The 18,060-nt window shown below is 35.7% G+C and overlaps 1 protein-coding gene across 1 annotated transcript in view; it reads right to left on the bottom strand.

Moving 5' to 3' along the window:
- Positions 1 to 18,060, bottom strand: part of B3GLCT (beta 3-glucosyltransferase) — a gene marked incomplete at both ends in the record, with an annotated part of 44,992 nt that overhangs the window by 14,552 nt on the left and 12,380 nt on the right. The window contains 5 exons of the mRNA XM_079540689.1: positions 3,798 to 3,861; positions 4,422 to 4,558; positions 9,289 to 9,400; positions 11,758 to 11,834; positions 17,325 to 17,434. Of these exons, the coding sequence (XP_079396815.1) occupies positions 3,798 to 3,861; positions 4,422 to 4,558; positions 9,289 to 9,400; positions 11,758 to 11,834; positions 17,325 to 17,434 (500 nt within the window). The remainder of the gene's footprint in view (positions 1 to 3,797; positions 3,862 to 4,421; positions 4,559 to 9,288; positions 9,401 to 11,757; positions 11,835 to 17,324; positions 17,435 to 18,060) is intronic.

Raw genomic sequence — 18,060 nt, 5'->3', positions numbered from 1 at the left:
AATATCCTCATGCAGTGTAGTGGCTAGAAAGCAGATCCTCATTTCAGTCATTAAGTTGTTATCGAGAGAGTAAAATATTTCTTCTTGTCCAGTGTTTGGCAAGAACTTGGTGCAAGCTAAGAAGAGCATTATGTATGGTCCAGACGTGCCCAGGTCATGCCCATGTCATCAAACCAGTCACAGACTTCTGATCTCAGTCTGACCAACAGTCAGAGTTACAGGATGGCTGAGGTGGAAAAGGAACTCTGGGGGACTCCTTGCCCAATCCTGCTCAAGCAAGGACACCCAGAGCAGGGTGGGGGCTTTAGAAGATCTCTAAGAAGGAAACTCCACAGCATCTCTGGGCAATCTGCAACTGTGCTCTGCCATTTGCACAGGACACAAGCGTCTCCTGGTGTTCAGAGGGAACTTCCTGCGTGCCAGTTTGTGCCTATTGCCTCGTCCTGGCATTAAGCCAGTCTAACACTGAAAAGAGCCTTGTTCTGGACTCTTAACACTGTTCCTTCAGGTATTTATGGAAATTGAGATCACTCTGAGCCTCCTCAGAGCAGAGCAGTCCCAGCTCTCTCAGCCTTTCCCCACAGAAGACGAGTTCTAGTAGTTTCATCATCTTGGCGGCCTTTCATTGGACCCTTTCCAGTACGTCCTGGTCTCTTGCACTGGAAGCCCCAGAACTGTGCTATAGAAGTAGCCTCACCAACACTGAGTAGAATGGAAGGATCATCTCCCTTGATCTGCTGGCAGTGCTTTGCCTAATGCAGTCAAAAATACTGTTAGCTTCCTTAGCAGCAAGGACACATTAACGACTCATGTTCAGCAAACTCAACATCCTCAGAAAACAAAACAAACCCTAAAACCTACACACAGCTTTTTGGGAACTTAGCAGGAATAAAACAAAACTGCCAGATCATTACGTGCACAGCTTGCACTAGAGGCAGGTTTGAGAACAAAATCATATTCTTGAGAATTAAGCTTCTAGATTCAACAAGTTTTGGATAGCAAACAACTAGGGTACAATAACATACTAGCACAAGTAACTGATGGATTTTTTTAGAAGTTGCTGCTTGTAACTGCCATAATACAAATGCACTCAGATCATCACCAGTGCAAATTACTAGCCTTTAGTTTACAGTTTTACAATTTAAATTACTGTATTTTTCCTTGTAATTGAAGGGATGCAGATGACTGGGAGCTGTGAATGTAAACTACCAGTGCTCAGCTGGCAGTGAATTGTTAAATCACTCTAGGTCAATGGCAGCCCTGTAGTTTGCAAATTCTTATTTCTCTAAGCTTCACTATTGTTAAGTGGTCTGTCTCTTTGCTGTTTTAGTAATGCTTTGGAAACGCATATGATTTTAGCATTATAGGTAAGTTTGACAGAGTACTAAAGGGATGGGCCCCTCTACATGGAAGAAGATGAAAGCACAAGTAGCAGTTCAGCCTTCAATGGTGGTTGGAGTAGAGGAGGACCATGGAAACAACACATAACACATACACACTTGTGTATGTTTCTTGCCTGCTCTTTACCACATCTCCAAAGTTATCTTTCTGCCTTGCCACTACAGTCACATTACAGGATGTAAATGGTTCTAGATCCCATCTTGTAGCTGGAAAACTACATAACAACAGGAGATGGGATTTAGAAACACCTTCCAGTAATTCCACTGATCCAAACCTAAGCTAGTCATAATGAACATTTATCATGTGAACCAACAAAAAAGCAATGCTTCTGCTGTACAAAGAACATTTAAGAATTGTAAATTAATATTAACTATTTATGAAAGTTTATAACATGCTAAGATTTCCCACTGAATAATGCATTTTTGAATGAAAATCCTTAGACTAGTGTGGAACCATCATATTTCAGAAGTAAGAATAGACTGCCCTTTTGGTTATTGAACAAGATAACAGACTGCCCCTAAACCAATGGAAACATACATAAAATAAAAAGTTGAAGACAGTTTTAGCTCTAGATTAAATCTAATGTTACATATGCCAAAAAATTCTATTATTTGCTTCCAGTTTTGAATATCAGGACATATACCATACATGCAATTACAAAATGTCTAATAAGAAATCTGCAAATGAACAACAGCATGACCATATTTGCAAAGTGGAAAGGGATATAAATATTATGGATATAAGAAATGAGGACTTAGGAAAGCAACAGGGTGAAAAAACTGACACAATGCACAGTAAAACACCAAGGACTAAAGGAGCACATTATCGGGACTTGTCAAACTAAAATAGGTCTTAAAACATTTATAATCCTTCATAAATTTAAACAGTACACACAATCACTAAAGATCGCAGATTATACTCTTTGATTTGTAGTCAATCTTGATTCATATAAGAAGGCTGTAGCAAGATAAAAATGATTTAAGAAGGAGAAGATGGTGATTTATAAAATAAATGAGTGGGAATGGAACTGTCTCCAGGGAGCTGTGAGTCTGTGCAGAAAGAATAACTACAGAGCTGAAGCAGGTTATCAACGGCAATAAATCTGAAAAGAAATATATGCAAAGAACTGTTAACAGAATAAGAAGGGGATGGAAATAATTTTTCAAGCCAAGCGATCAATTGTTTTTCATGAATTAATGTGTGGCACATAAAAGAAAAGTCTGCTAATGACTTTTTCTGATGACAGTATGTGTAAAGTCTTTGTGAGTGCTGAAGTAGACTAGAATATTAGGAATCCAAGTGACTCTGAGGTAAGTTACAGAAACAGGATTAACAGTGTGAATTTAGTCTTGAATTTAGGAAAGAAAGGACTGAATTTAGGAAAGAAACAGCTTATTGCTGTTTCATATAACAAAATGGAAGTTGAGTGGGGTTCAATTGCTTTTGAGAAATACATGAGTCAAGGAGGGAAAACTACATGAAAGAACAGTATTGGCACAAAATCAAATTCATTTAAATATGCTACTGATTTATACTCTATAAAATGCAGTATAGATTTGTGTTGGAAATGAAAAGCCTTCTAACTATTATAAAGATCTGGAAGAGCAACAGTAGTTTAATTTTCTTTCCATCTGGGCCAGAGCCAAAATTTATAGCTGGCTTTTAGGAGAGTATAAAAAAATTACACTAATTCAACATTTCAGGTCCAAATTAGCAATCTTACTCCAGACTCATCCTATTCTTGCTCCATGGTTCAATCTGGTGACAAATACTAAACCCTGGGCTGCACAAACATTTTGAAGGCAGAAAATACAAAAAAGCAGCAGAGAAGGTAGCAATGACCTTTTTTCAGATCCCTTTTCCTTCCTTTCATACTCCCTTCAGCCAACTCATCTATTCTCCAGTAGCTACCTTTTAAAACCATTAGCAGCCAAAGGCAATGAAATTTCTAAACTATCACACACAACACTGCAATTGTTGACACAATTTCAACTCCTGAAGCTATTTCAGCCCAAGTTCATCACACCTAATTCTAAGAATCTGATTTAGAAAGTAAATGAGGCTTGCCATTGTCTGAGTTATTATTTGTGCCAGTGTTTTACAAATTAGAAGGCACTCTGCCTCTCTACAGAACAAATCTTTGAAGATACCTCACTGTATACAACCATACATGCTATAAATGCAGTTTTATCATGAATTCTTCTATGCTTGAAACATAATTTTAAAGTATTATGTTATTATATTCTTAAAGCAAGGGAAAGAAACTAAACATGTTATTGCATTCAAAATTTTTAGCAATCTCTTATTTTCATTATGAATTTATCAGTACTCAAATATATAGATTTCATAGCTTTTTTTCTTTTTTACTTACATTGGAAGTACAGAACACTGCTTACCTCATGTTTTAAATCTATTGTAAAGTCTGACTTGAGTGGTTCACTTTTCAACTTAGTTGCAAGCCTGTACAATTAAAGATGAAGACATTTACTCTCTTCAGAAAGCATATAAAAAAAATAATCAATCATTCCTGTATGCAGCAAAGTGTGGCCAGTACTTCTGACCAGCTATTTACAAGAAAAGAAATGATATATTCTGCATATATTGCCTCAAAAAACAACTTGTATTTCTTTTTCCAATTTTTTTTTTTCTTTTTTTTTTTTTGCACAGAGTGATGATGTTAATATCAGTTTTCAGCACATACATTTCGACACATATTTCCTGCCTAAGAAGAAAGGTTTTATCTGCAAAAGATGAGAACAGTCTGGCACAATGTTTTCAATGGACTTCAGCTGCAATCAGTATCAAAGACAGCTCAAAATTAAAATCTGAATTTAGCTTTGCATATTTACCTTCCTGTATACTGTAGGCATACGTACATCTTTTACATAGAAGTATTAAGAAAGTATTATGTTTGAAATCATAACTCATTAAAGGAATAGTAGCATCTAGAAAAACTATGAATTCTAAACTTCATTGCTATAAACCAACAATTCAGAAGTAATTAAAAATTCAATTCTTACTTGTTAACAAGTGGAATACTAAGTGCCCAACCAGCAGCAAAATCTGGAAATTTGAAGACTGTAGGATTTTCAGCAAAGGCATAGTGGTGAATTATTGTAGATTCTTCATCATGTAATGCTTTACCTAAAAACCACTCCTGTAAAGGAACATATGAAACAATTTTGTTCATCTACAGCATCCTTTTAGCAAAGATGATGACTGCACTCATTCTGAATAAAGCAAATCTGAAAACAGAAACAAGGGGTGTATATAGTTCACAATAATACAGACAAAAATTGTACTTGATAAGAAATGAAACTAAAAGCAGTTCTCTAAGTTCAGAAGCACACTATTTTCACTCTGAATTCCACCTGTTCAAATTAGAACCACGGAATGGTTGAGGTTGAAAGGGACCTCGAGAGGTCACCATGTCCAGTCACTCTGCTCAAGCTGGGTCAGCCAGACCAAGCTGCCTCCCTGTGCCATCTGTTCCAGGCTTTGACCACACAAACTGACTACTGATCAGGCAGATCAGTTAAAAGCACTGCATTGCTTTCAGAAGCTTCCTATAAATTCATTTCAAATTTCCATCTGTCTAGATGCTTCTCTACTAGGGAACCTAAAAAGCAAAGACATTTAAATACCTCCATCTTCAAAACAGTTAAGATGTTCTCCAGTATGCATTTGTAAAGAGAAAAAAAAAAAAAAAAAAAAAAAAAAACCCACAAAAACAAACAAGCAAAAAAAAAAAAAAAAACCCACCAAGTATTATCTTTATTAGAGTTTTTAATGTGTTTAAGAATTTACCACAGATCCTGCTGTATCTGAAAATATTTAAGAAACTTAAAAAATATTTCTTTAACATTAGTATAAGTTCTCCTAATATTTCTGGTTGGAATGGATATAGAATAAATACAGCTCTGTATTTTTGCCAAAAAAGGGCTGTTATGAGCATAAATATATGTATTAAAAATTTCTTTTCATGCCTTTGAGTACAACTGATGAAACATAACTCTCAGTCACCCTAATGGCTATATTAAATCATTCAAGCGCACAACTTTTCACGAAAGATTCTCTTTCTCCATACTCCCACCATATTTGATATTTCCCCTTCTTTAAACAGGCTGCTGTAAGCAACAACAAAAAATATCTAACCGGCACTCGCACAAGCTTAACACAGAGCAAATAAAGTTTATACAAAATTGCGACTAAAGGGAAAATGTTCAAGTAAAGGCACAGTCCCAACATTCATCCTCACCAAAAATGTCTAACAGCTAACGGATCCCCCTTCTCAGCAGCCACCCTCCTACCTCCAAACAAATGCCTGCTATTTAAATTGCGCTACATTTTGTAATTCCCCAGAGCCAATGAGGAGGAACGACTGAAAGTAAACAGGACAAGGGAAGCCTGCATACATCAGCAAACTGCTCCAGCCAAAATCAACTGGCAGGACTACATAGGCATGACTGCCATACAGGACATTCTAGCATCCACCTGGCTGTCTAGAAGGCAATAAAAAGACAGGAGCTGCTGGGGATACCAGTCTTGCCACATACATCGAGCCAAAACTATGGAATGCTGCCTGCTACAAGAACTCCATCTCTGCAAGGACTTTGTGGTGTGCCTAGCCTGTGGCTTGGCCCCATACAGCAGGTATGAGTTGAAGACAATGGAGTCAATCCTCAACAAGAATCCTGGCTTTCCAAGGGACCAATGCAAGTATAACATGGTTAGCATATGTATGCATGTGTGTGTGAGGTATTGAGTGCTTTCCCCCAGATTCTGCACACTCCCCTTCTCTACTTTGATCAATTAGCCTCAATAAAACCAAACTGAATATAGCTTGTACTTGACTAGTTACTTCTTAAGGCAACAAATGTTGTTGGCTTCCATAGTCCTCATATGTTTCCTTAGGCTCGGTGATGTTCAGGAAACAGTTGAGGAAACAGCCACATTTAAACTGACACTATCTAATAGATGAAAAATAGAAGGATGAAGACTTTTTCCACTAGTTTTTAAAAATCAGTTTCGTAGGAGATGCTAACTGGTTCTTATTTACTCTTCCTTTCATTTATATCTTCAATCCTAGCAGATCCTGTTTTCTTATTCCTTTACTGGAAGGATTCAGTAGTGTTCAGTGGAATGATTTAAAAACAAAATGTTGGCAGATGAAAGAGAACAGGCAAACATTACTTTTTATGCACAGAGTGACTGCCTAGAAAAAAATCAAAGTAATTCTTTAGAAGCTTTTATGCAAAAGAATTTTGAAACCTTCTAGAGTCCTGAAGATTTTGAAACATTCAAAACACAAGCACTCTTTGATTTCAGAAATAAGTAATAAATATTAATAATTTCATGACAGTACCATCATTCTGCTGTGCTACAGGGTGAAATCCTTTATCTTTACTCTAATTCAGTACTCTCATTCAGTTACATCATAACAATTTATTAATTTCAAAATAACCTTATTTTCCTCTCTATATAAAATACAGCATATTAAATGCACACATACACCCTTCTCGGGCTTTCACAGAGTATAGTTTCTAGCAAAATTAAGGCTCACATAAACACAGTGAAGGCATTCCAGTTTAGTGCTCGGTTTGTTTGCTCACAGCATTGCTTATTTACTAAACTGATACGCAGAACACGCCTTTACAAGATGAAATCAACTGTACGCTAAGGAACTCATAAAGTAACTTACACAAGGAATGAGAGGAATCAAATTGCATACAGTCAGGAAAGGTTGATTAAAAAAGAAAAAAGGATTTGTTGCAGTACAGATTATTAACAGCCAGATAACTAGTTGCAAAGCAACATGATTCCACCTTGTATCTACTTGCTCACAAGCACCATGACAACAGTGCCAAATTCATCTGTCCAAGACTTGTGCCTAAGACAGCAGACAGGTGATTTCAGCTTGTACATCCTTGCTCTGCCTTCTGAGTTGATAAGATTCTCCGATACAAACTGCTTATTTAGACATCTTTTATACATTTTACTATCAATAGCTATTAAGTCATGCTGCTCATCAGCCCATCATTCTGCATGCCTTTGGGGCTGCAGTTTCTCATTCCATTAGGATGAAAGGAGAGGCAAATACAATTCCGTTTAACCTTGCTGTTGCTTCTCATTATGAAAGCACAGATTGAATCAATTGGCTGTGGAACCTTAGTATCACCTTAGTATTAGTTGAGGTTGGAAGGGAGCCTTCTGCTCAGGCAGGGACACCCAGGGCAGGATGCCCAGGCCCACATCCAAGCAGACTTTTAAGATCCCCATGGAAGAGGATCCACAGATTCCCTGCTCAACTTGTGCTTCATCATCTTCATACTAAGAAGTGTTTCCTTGTGCTCAGACACAGCTCATCATCTGAGTGCTGGCTTTGTGGTCTTTATGTAAATCAGATATTCCTCAACGTTTATTAGCTTTATTGCAGTTAGCAATGTCCTTGGTTATCAATACAGGTACTCTTACCATTCCTCCATGCTCTCTTATGGTGCTTCAACACATCTATTTTCACTCACATTCATATCACTCTCAGTAGTTCTGTTACTAAACTCTACATATTGAGACTGAAAAGCTGCAGATTCATCAGCTATTCATACACCCCCTTTTGGACCTTTTATTGTGATTAATGTATACCAGCTTTTTATTATGCAGACTGCTGACATGGAAGAATGAATTATGAATGAACTCACCCTAGTCTAGCTCATCTTAAATTATGTAAACAATGGATATTATTTTATATAAGGAATTGGTTACGGACTGTCACACTAAAATGACCACTGCTCTGTACAAAAGCAGAACATTTTATTTTCATTTTAAAGCAGGGTAAAACATAATTTGCTGTTGTAAAAGGATTGCACATACTGCATAGGAGATATTAAAACTGGCACGGAACAGCGTTTAGAACAGATCTTATGTTTCTGCTCAGAAAACATCAATTAGGTGTTTTCTGAAACAGAAATAACTGGATATTCCAAAAGCTTAAAAATACTCAATATGTAATTTTGAAAACTGTGTGTTTAGAAAGAGAAAGATATTTAAATTACTATTGTTACTACTTTAGGAAAGAATTGTATGAAAATATGATAAAGTCATAAGCCTGAAATAGAAGCAAATATTCTACACTGAGACCTGAAGCAGAGTTCAATACTCAGTCAAAGTAACAATAGGGAAGCAAAGCACATTTCTCAGAGATTTTGGCTTCCTCTATTTCAGGCAAAAGGACATTAACCTGCTTTTTCTGAGCATTGAGAACTCTAAGTATTAGCAGCTTTCTTATTAGTTGACTTATCAAATTTACTTTGCTCCTTGGTGACTGCATTTTTCATTTGTTCTGTAAGTCTTTTGTTGTTCTTTCTTTTCAAACATGTATGTTTTTCTCTCCTCTCACCACTAATACAGCTCAGAAGGAGAACGCAAATAAATATGATACCATATTATATCAGAGACAGACTAGTTACAGTCATTCTACTTGATGATGATCAAAAATGATGACAGGAAAAGGGGAGGAGAACACAGCGTAGATTATATCTATCTTTTTACTGTTTCTACATCATTTCTGGGATACACACAAAGGCATTATTTTTTTCTGCTCAATTTTAGCAGTTTTTCAAAAGCTGTACATGTTCTCATGGTTCTGCATGTTAAATACCTTGCTCGCTCTCAGCCTCAGCACCTGTTTGGACATGTATTTTCCAATGCCTGGAGCTGTAAGCCATAAAGCGGTGTTTAAACATTTAATTCTTGTCAGTGTAGAATGTTTCATAACATGGAACTCCGTATTTCTGTACTTAAAAGTAAAATGATTCCTCCCCTCTGTTTCATCTAAAAATCTATTAAAGCGCATTAAAAGAAAGTTAAATATCTACTTTTTTACTTCACCTTAGAGGTGTCAAATCTTCTAAGTATTTCTAGCAGCTTTACAACTTGTATTCTTGTATCTTCTTCACAGAAGAAAATCCATGAGGAGTTCCTACCGTAGGCAACAGAGAAACTAACAAAAGAAATTATCATTTACTATGCTTTACTGGCTTATGAATAGAATGATAGATTCAATCCCCATTCCTCAAATATAAGTACTTTGCAATTAAATATTCATTTACACACACATAACTGTTACTATTAACGTAGAATTACATACCTGAACACTGCAGTGAATGGATAAAGATACTGCCTCTGCTGCTACCTATTTTTATAGCACTAGTTATTCTAGAAAGAAAGGAACAGACATACATAAAGAATACCTACTAAAAAAAAAAAAAAAAAGAAGTATATGCACTACTAGTACAGCCATCTATGAATTCAGAAGCACGTACACAGCACTTCCAATTACCAGCCCCTCTGTACCTCAGCTATCTCCCAAGGAGCCTTGCTATTGAGCATATAACACTGCAACAAACCTGAAACTGCCTAATGACATCCTTTGTCATGACAGCTTGATATGATCGTAACTGTCCCCAACTTAAGACATTCATTAGCTCTTTTAATACAGTTATACTACACAGATTGAAGGGATTCTCCACCTTCCTCAAAGCCAACGCTAATCTTGATACTGATTTCCTTACTCCTCCAGGAAACTCTCATCTTTTATTTATGTGCTATCCTGTTAGAATTCTTCCACAACTTAACAAACACTACCTTTCTTCTGTGTCTTGCAATGCTATTCACTACTTTCTGTTTATGATACTCAATTTGCTTAACTATAATAATTAGAAGAGCACATGATTCGTTTATCTTTCAGTTTGCAAAAGCATATAATTGTCTTCTCACCACCACTGAAGTCCAGGGCAACGCTGTCATTCAGGCAATAAATAAATTATCATCAGCTGGGAAAGCCTATTTAATTCAGCATTTCCAAGGGATTCCTTGTAAAACACGCCACACAAGTACCTGAATGAGCATCTAATACCGTCATACTCTTAAATGTGCACAGTACTCAGTGCCCAGTAAAGACTGAAGGCTTTGATGCACAGATAGAACTTGCAAATGGGTTGACCCCCTTGAATCTCTCCTCTTTCTCTTCTTTACGTCAAAAAAGTCTAAGTGTTATTAGCCACAAAACACAAACATATTTCTCATATGTGTTTGTTCTGTCAACAGTGGTATAAGAAACAGACACAATAAACTTGATATTCCAGAATTCTCTTTAAGATGAAAATCCTCCAATTAAGATTCTTTTTTTGATTCCTGATGAAATTTCTTTTACTTTATCACACAGAAGAGTATCTGTATTTTTGCTTTTAGGTTTTGCTCTCTTCTAAGAGCTATATGCGTAAACTTTTGCACTGGGACATAATTCAAAAGAGGAGACATTAGGTCACTGAAAGAAGAGCTAAGAAAGGGAAAAAAAATAGATGACATAGTTGGAACATCATCTTCCAGTTTCTCAATTTACTTCAATTCTCCTTCTGCACCTTCTCACAACTTATGTATACATTAAACATGGCCACTACATAATCACCATTTTCATATTTCTGCACATAAAGAAAGCAATGGAAAGCAGAAAAGAGAAGGGTGTGAAAATCCTGTCCTGTTATCAATCTGATGCAATAAAGGCACATCAGAGGAACAATAATATTAACTAAACTAAACCTCAAGAGGCTGCAGAATCACTGAAATTGCTTTTAAATGCAATTTTTATGCAAGGTTTAAATTTTCCTAACTGCTCAGTTTTTAGTACCCTGAAGCTTTAGAACTTTCACAAATAAAAGTCATTGCTTCCTGACTATTTGCAGCTTCCTACCACATAAATGCAGCAAGTCTTCCTCAGAGCAATTTGCATACGCTAAGAAAAGATATTTGAAATTCTGTCCTCCAACCATACTAAGATGAAAAAAAGCTTCTAAAAATACATTAAAACCTACATCTTTCCTCTGCAGACAACTCTTACCTCTTAGGAACACAGTGATCAACAAAAGATACAAACTGAATACAGATATTATTTACTACCTTTTTTTTTCTTTTTTAATCCTCTTCATTCAGTCAAGTACTGAAAAGTCTAAGGTTCTGAAATACTTCTCACAAACCTTACACTGTGAGCAAATAGGAAAATATACACATTTTAAAATGGTTTTCTGTTGACTACTTTATTTTTCTAATAATTTTAAAACCCATACCTATTTGAGGCAGGTAGTTGTTCAGTTACATTATATTATTTCTTTGGTAGCTGGTATTATGTCTAGAACATACTCCTTTGATTTAATGAAGCTTAACAGAAAATTGCTTTGAAAAAAAAGAAGAAGAAGAGCAAGCAAGTGAAAAGAGAAGTTAGCAGCTCTGATCTAAAAACTGTTGTTTTTGAAAAAAAAATCTTAAAAATATCTGAAAATAACCAGCATTGATTACACTTACTCTCTCATTAGTGGTAATATGGTCCATGCACCTTCATGCCTGTCCATCTGATGAATAAGCAGCACAGTTGGTAATTCCTTTAACGAAAATAAAAATACTCTTGTTAAACATAAATAATATACACTTCTTTTTCCTAAGCACCAATTAATCTTAAAATAATAGTAATAATAATAATAATAATAAAACTATTCTGGATTGCCTACTGGGTTCTTCATTACTTTTACCAGCATGCGGGCCTGCAGAATAAATGACTTCCGGTGCTTTGAAACAAGGTGACCTAAATGCTTCTTACAACTCATGATTTCCTAATTCTCTATTAGATACGAAGCTAATACACTAGAAGTAAAATATTTTGCACAGGCCCCATGTAATCAATTAAGGAACACATCATGCTCATCTCCTTATCATAAAACGTCATGCTATGAAGGGAATACCTAGAGGCTTGAAATAAAGTGCAGAACACTTATACCCAAATGTCACCTGTGGTATCAGCACACTGAGAGCTGCAACAGCTGCCATACACTACAGCTGCAAGTGCTAAATAAAAACTAAGCAATGCATGACTAAAGGAATCAGGTCTCCAACCAATTCAAAAGCACTGACACAGCCTCCTGCTTTAAAATCATGTATGACGTAAAATCACAGTATAAAATGCATCTTTAAAATAATTTAGTACTGCTTATACAAGTTACAGTAACAGGGATGCCAGTGACATGCTCAGTTTTCACAGTAAATCAGCAAGAGAGCTGGAAATAGAAATTCTGATTCTTGAATCTAAAAATTAAGTCATCCTCATCTCTACTTCTGTTCCATGCTCAGATGCCTGATTACCATTTTGAAAAAGCACCAGGCTTGCTTCAGACTTTATAAGCCATTTCAAAGGGTTCAGGAAAAGGCCACAGCAGTACTCAGTTTTCATAAATCAAGAGGAAAATGATGTGTATGCATCTGCCTTCAGATGGTCTTATATTAAAGGAAAGATGGAAGCATTTAGCCAATCACAAGAAGGTACCAATTGCAAATTAAAGCAAAGTGCTTCTGACTATAACTTGAGGTGCAAGGCACAGAGAAGAAAAAATTTCAATGAGACAGGAAGTAATGTTATTCATTTTCCTATTGTGTATTATATTGCAGTCCTCAAAACACAACTTTGCTGCCAGCCAAGTGCACTTAAATGTACAACCAAAGCACTGATTCCTGAGTGCCCACATGCTACATCCAGCTACTCAGTGTCTGGGAAAACAGATGCAATAAATATTTGTATCTGAAAACACATTTTAGGCAGTTTATTGCATAAGGACTTATTTTACATCTAGTTTGTCATCAAAATAAAGATTTCTGCAACAATATATTTATCTGAAGGAACGATAATCATCACTGCAAGCTTTTCACGTGGTAAAGATGATGGTAGCCATTGATTTTTTTTATTTTATTTTAAAAAGCCATTCTTCAACAGTAACTGGAGTAAATTTCAGCATGCTTATTACAACGGTGGAAACTGCTTGCATGCTGCCTAGATTTCCAGCAGTAGAAAATTAATAAGAAGTCTGCTGAGGTTTTTGTGATTCAAAAAGAATTTACTTGATTCAGTAGTCATCAAGTTTTGTTTCATTTGCCTTATGGTCACAACACTACAATATTTCCCTCATATGCTAGTACAGACAGGTCTCCTGCAGCAAACTGAAAAACAGTCACTCAAACACTCACTTATAAACTCAGTAGAGTTTATAAATATGTCTGTGTTTTCTTCTACCACGAAATGCGTTGACATCAACATGTTTCCAATCTTGTAGACGAAAACTTGAATATCATTATTCAGACTACCAGGACATGAGAAGACTCACAAAAACCACTGAAACCAGGGGAGGATATATATATATATATCACATATATATATATATATACACATAAATAAAAAATCAAATATAATATATATATATATAAAATATATAAAATATACATAATATAAAAATATAAAATATAAAACACACATATATAAAATCAAGTTCAAAACGTTTGCCCATCAATCTACAATCCACAAAAAGAAGGCTATAAACATAAACCATTTCTAACTTAATAGATTTTTATACTAGACTGGGCTTCACGTTTCAAAGATCAAAAGGAAGTCTGGAGTCTTCCATTAACACTTGCTAGCAGAGGTGGCAACTGACTTTTTGAACTGGACAATATAAAAAGCTAATTAACTTCATTCTTGTAATTACTGAGTTTTGAACAATATTCAGAGGTCTTGCCCCCACGTTCAAATAAGTATCGTAATTCTTACCAAAAAAAAGGACATATTTACTAGAAGAACTATAAGAAACATTCTAAGAATGAATGTGACAGGTACATTTTGTGACAGTGAAGGGTTTACCTGACATAAATAAATCCTTACAGCTGGAAGAAAGCCATTCATAGGAAGGAAATGGATCTATATGCTAACACTTGACCAAACCATAAAACAATTGATCTAATAACATTGGGAAATAAAATAATTTGAAGAGATGTATAAAACAGATCTATTCTAATAAAAACAAGATTCATGTTGATATTGAGGAAAACCTACCCATAAGGACAAATTTTTCTACCGGGCAGGACTGAATGTAATACAACACTTCACTTAAACATAATCCATTAAACCTCATTAAAACTACAAGATCCCAAAAGACTGACTAGTCTCAGCTGGAATAAGCTTCCATGGGATGGGAAGCCATTAAGAAGGGAGAGCAGGAGCAAAGCTTTTCAGAATAGAACCTAAAATTTGAGCAAGAAATCTGTATGTTGAAACAACAGAGGCAGTACAGATTGCACTGCATTGATGGTATTTATTTTAAAAGGTCTCAAGCAAATTAAGACTATATTCTTCTAAATATGCTGATTTTCTAAATGTACAGATTAAACAACTAAATTGCAATGATCAGGAATTACGTCCATTAGATTTTATAACCACAGATTTATTATGCTTTATAGTGAAGTAAAACACTGAATAGTTCGGACCTACTTCAATACTCACAATCATTCAAATATTCTAGCTGTAGAGTTTGACGCAGGTCTGTAGGAAAGTATGCCTGTTCATTTGTGGAACACATTTAACAAGGAATAAAATGTGGAAAGTACTAACACAGCCCAAAGCAAATGGAAATAACTCTGAAAACTGTTTCCATGTTGTATTATTTAGAATTTCTTTCAGGTGAGATACAGATGTCAGAACTCATAGTGTATTGCAGAACAGAGAAATATTTAAGGACATTTTTGGACAACACAGCTTCACTTAGCTTCTCCCAAGAATCTGAAAACAGATGTGGAAGTAGAGTTAGTGAGAACTTTAGAAAATATTAATCCACCCATAAAAGGGCTGCATGCCCCACCGGTAAATTAAGAAACATAGAAAAAATACCTTCTATAAAACCCCTGAAAATTGTTTCCTGCAGACGACCAAAGCGTGAGGAAGAGCAATTTAGAGACAGATCATTTCAGACAGGAATATGGTGAATACACATATTAAAATTCAAGCAAGCTATTCAGTCTCTTTTCCTCCCCTTCCTCAACACTTAAGCAAGGAAATATTTCAGTGCATTGAAACAGTGCAATGCTGTCGTCAGTATAGCCTAGGCAATTAAAAGCAGCAGATTCTTGAAGCAGTTAAAGCCATACTCAACAGCAATTGGCAAATCAACAACAGATATTGCAGCCACGATTCAAAGGCACAGTAAAGCTGAGATAGACACCAAGAGGCTTCACCAGGTTATAGAAGCAGATGCTACAAACAGATATGGTCAAAGAAAGCTGGAAACAGAAAAATAGAACCTTCTGGAAGCACGAACCTGTCAGATAACAAAGAAATTGAACTTCTGATGTGCAGACCAATGCTACAGGCCAGCTGGCATCTGATTATACATTGAATAATAGATAATAAATAAACAAGAACACAACAATAGGATGTTCCAAACATTTGTCACCTGTTCTTATCCTAGCCAAAACACTTAAAGACTCTGAACTGGAAACAAGTAGATGGATGAAGAGACAGTATGAACAAAAATTCAGTGAAGACATAAGTGACATTGGCATCGCCTCAAGCAGTGTGGAGGTGTTCTATGTACACTTCCACATTTATGAATGTACTTGTACCACTTAAACTGATATTAATAATCTCTACAGTGGTAGTTGAACTCAGAAACAGGCAGGTACCCTACAACAGGTTGCACAGGTATGTGTTCAAAAGAACCAGTCAAAATCTCAAACATTTCTATGGAATGGTACAAAATACATGATTTTGCTCAAGTCTAGCAAATCTAATGGTTAAAGCAAGTCTAATGGTAAAAATACTGCACGCTTCTGTAAAGCAGTTTATACATCCCATCATCCATTGCTGATATGAAAGTAAGTGCTATTCATTTTTACTTTTCAATACTATACAGCATCGTTCTCAAAATCTTTTTCTTACATTCTTGTTTTTTACTTTCCTGGTGAGGCCACATCTGGAGTATTGTGTCCAGTTCTGGGCTCCCCAGTTTAAAAAAGACAAGGATCTCCAAGAAGGAGTCCAGTGGAGGGCCACAAAAATGATAAAGGGTCTGGAGCATCTCCCGTGTGAGGAAAGGCTGAGTAACCTGGGTCTGTTCATCCTTGGGAAAAGAAGTCTGAGGGGAGACAGGGGAGATCTGATTAATGTTTATAAATATCTAAAGGGAGGTGGGAGGCAAATGGATGAGGCCAGGATCTTCTCAGTGGTGTGTAGTGAGAAGACAAGGAGCAATGGCCTAAAACTTGAACATAGGAAGTTCCGTACCAACATGGGAAGAATTCTTTACAGTAAGGGTGATGGAGCACTGGAACAGGCTGCCCAGAGAAGCTGTGGGGTCTCCTTCTAAGGAGATATTCAAGACCTGCCTGGATGCCCACCTGTGCAACCGATAGCAGGGTGCTTGCTTTAGCAGGGGGGTTGGACTCGATGATCTGTAGAGGTCCCTTCCAACCCCTGCAATTCTGTGATGTTGCTGCTCTACTGCCACAATGCTACAGATGTGCAATAAAATTCTAACAGAATCTACATCACAGCATCTTCATTTGCTCTAGTAAAATGATGTGCTTACCTAAAAATTATTCTAAGTATTGTTAAAGTGATTATGTTGTTCACTTCGTAAAGAAAGCACCTTATCTTTTTTAAATTAAAAACCAATTTTAATTAATTTTGATTAAATTTATTATTAATTTTAATACCAAAAATATTTTAATTAATTTTACTTAAAAACAAAAACAAAAGATTACACTCTTACAGTAATACAGGTAAACTTCAACACTTTTTTAATCACTTCTATATCAAATGCCATTCAAACCTAAAAAGTTATTCTACAAAAATGTATAGTTCAAATTAAAATTATTTAGTGATAAATTATGGTATTAAATCAGTGAATAATCATTGAAACAGTTTTTATACAAGCATACAGAAGACAATAAAAGGAATACAGTAGGTCAGAAAAGGGTGAAATATAAAAGCTTTTCTTTCTTTTACTAATACACAGAAGAAACATACATAACGAAATACAATCTGTATAATCTAAACGTACCTTTCCAAGATCTGCAGTCTGTTTTAAAATATCTCTTTTTAGATCTTCTGCTCTTTTGGAATGAAAGGAATTGCTTTGACTCTGGATGACAAAGATAACTTCTTTTAATTCTGTGAACCAGAAAATAAAAAGATTTCAAGATAAAAGTAGTTATTTTCAGTTTTGCTCCCGGGGCACTGAAAACCCAGGTATGTGTGGGGGAATTTATTATAAAGGAAGCAATTTCTTTAGTTACACAAATATTTCATGAAATAGTAAAAAGACATCATTTAACACACACACAAATCTAAAACAGTCCCTTTAAAAGATTAACTTATAAAAGCATGACGTGAGGATGAGATCTGAAGCAACAAAGAAACTTAAGCACACAATAATATTAGCCATGTTAGACCTATGACAGCACAAAGTTGTCAGTTAAATGTTTTTCTGCTTTTCCTCAATATCTTTTTCATTCCATTTATTAATTTATTCTCCAAGATAAACACTGAAAGTATAAAATTGTGCAGACATCATAAGCACTGACATACAGCTATGCTTAGATTTCAGGTTTTTTTGCCCGTGTAGCATTCCCTCATACTCTGACTCACTCTATAAACTACTTAAAAAAACTTCACAATAAAATCATATGAATACCAACTACTGACTAACTAGCACTAAATCTACTAAATTACCTATGCAGAAATTAAAATCAGTGCAAAAGTTAAAATTACACTTAATTGATGCTACTGAGTGCCAA

Source organism: Tetrao urogallus (assembly GCF_951394365.1).
Source record: "Tetrao urogallus genome assembly, chromosome: 1".
In the NCBI taxonomy this organism is placed as follows: domain Eukaryota; kingdom Metazoa; phylum Chordata; class Aves; order Galliformes; family Phasianidae; genus Tetrao; species Tetrao urogallus.
This window is presented reverse-complemented; position numbering and strand designations above follow the sequence as displayed.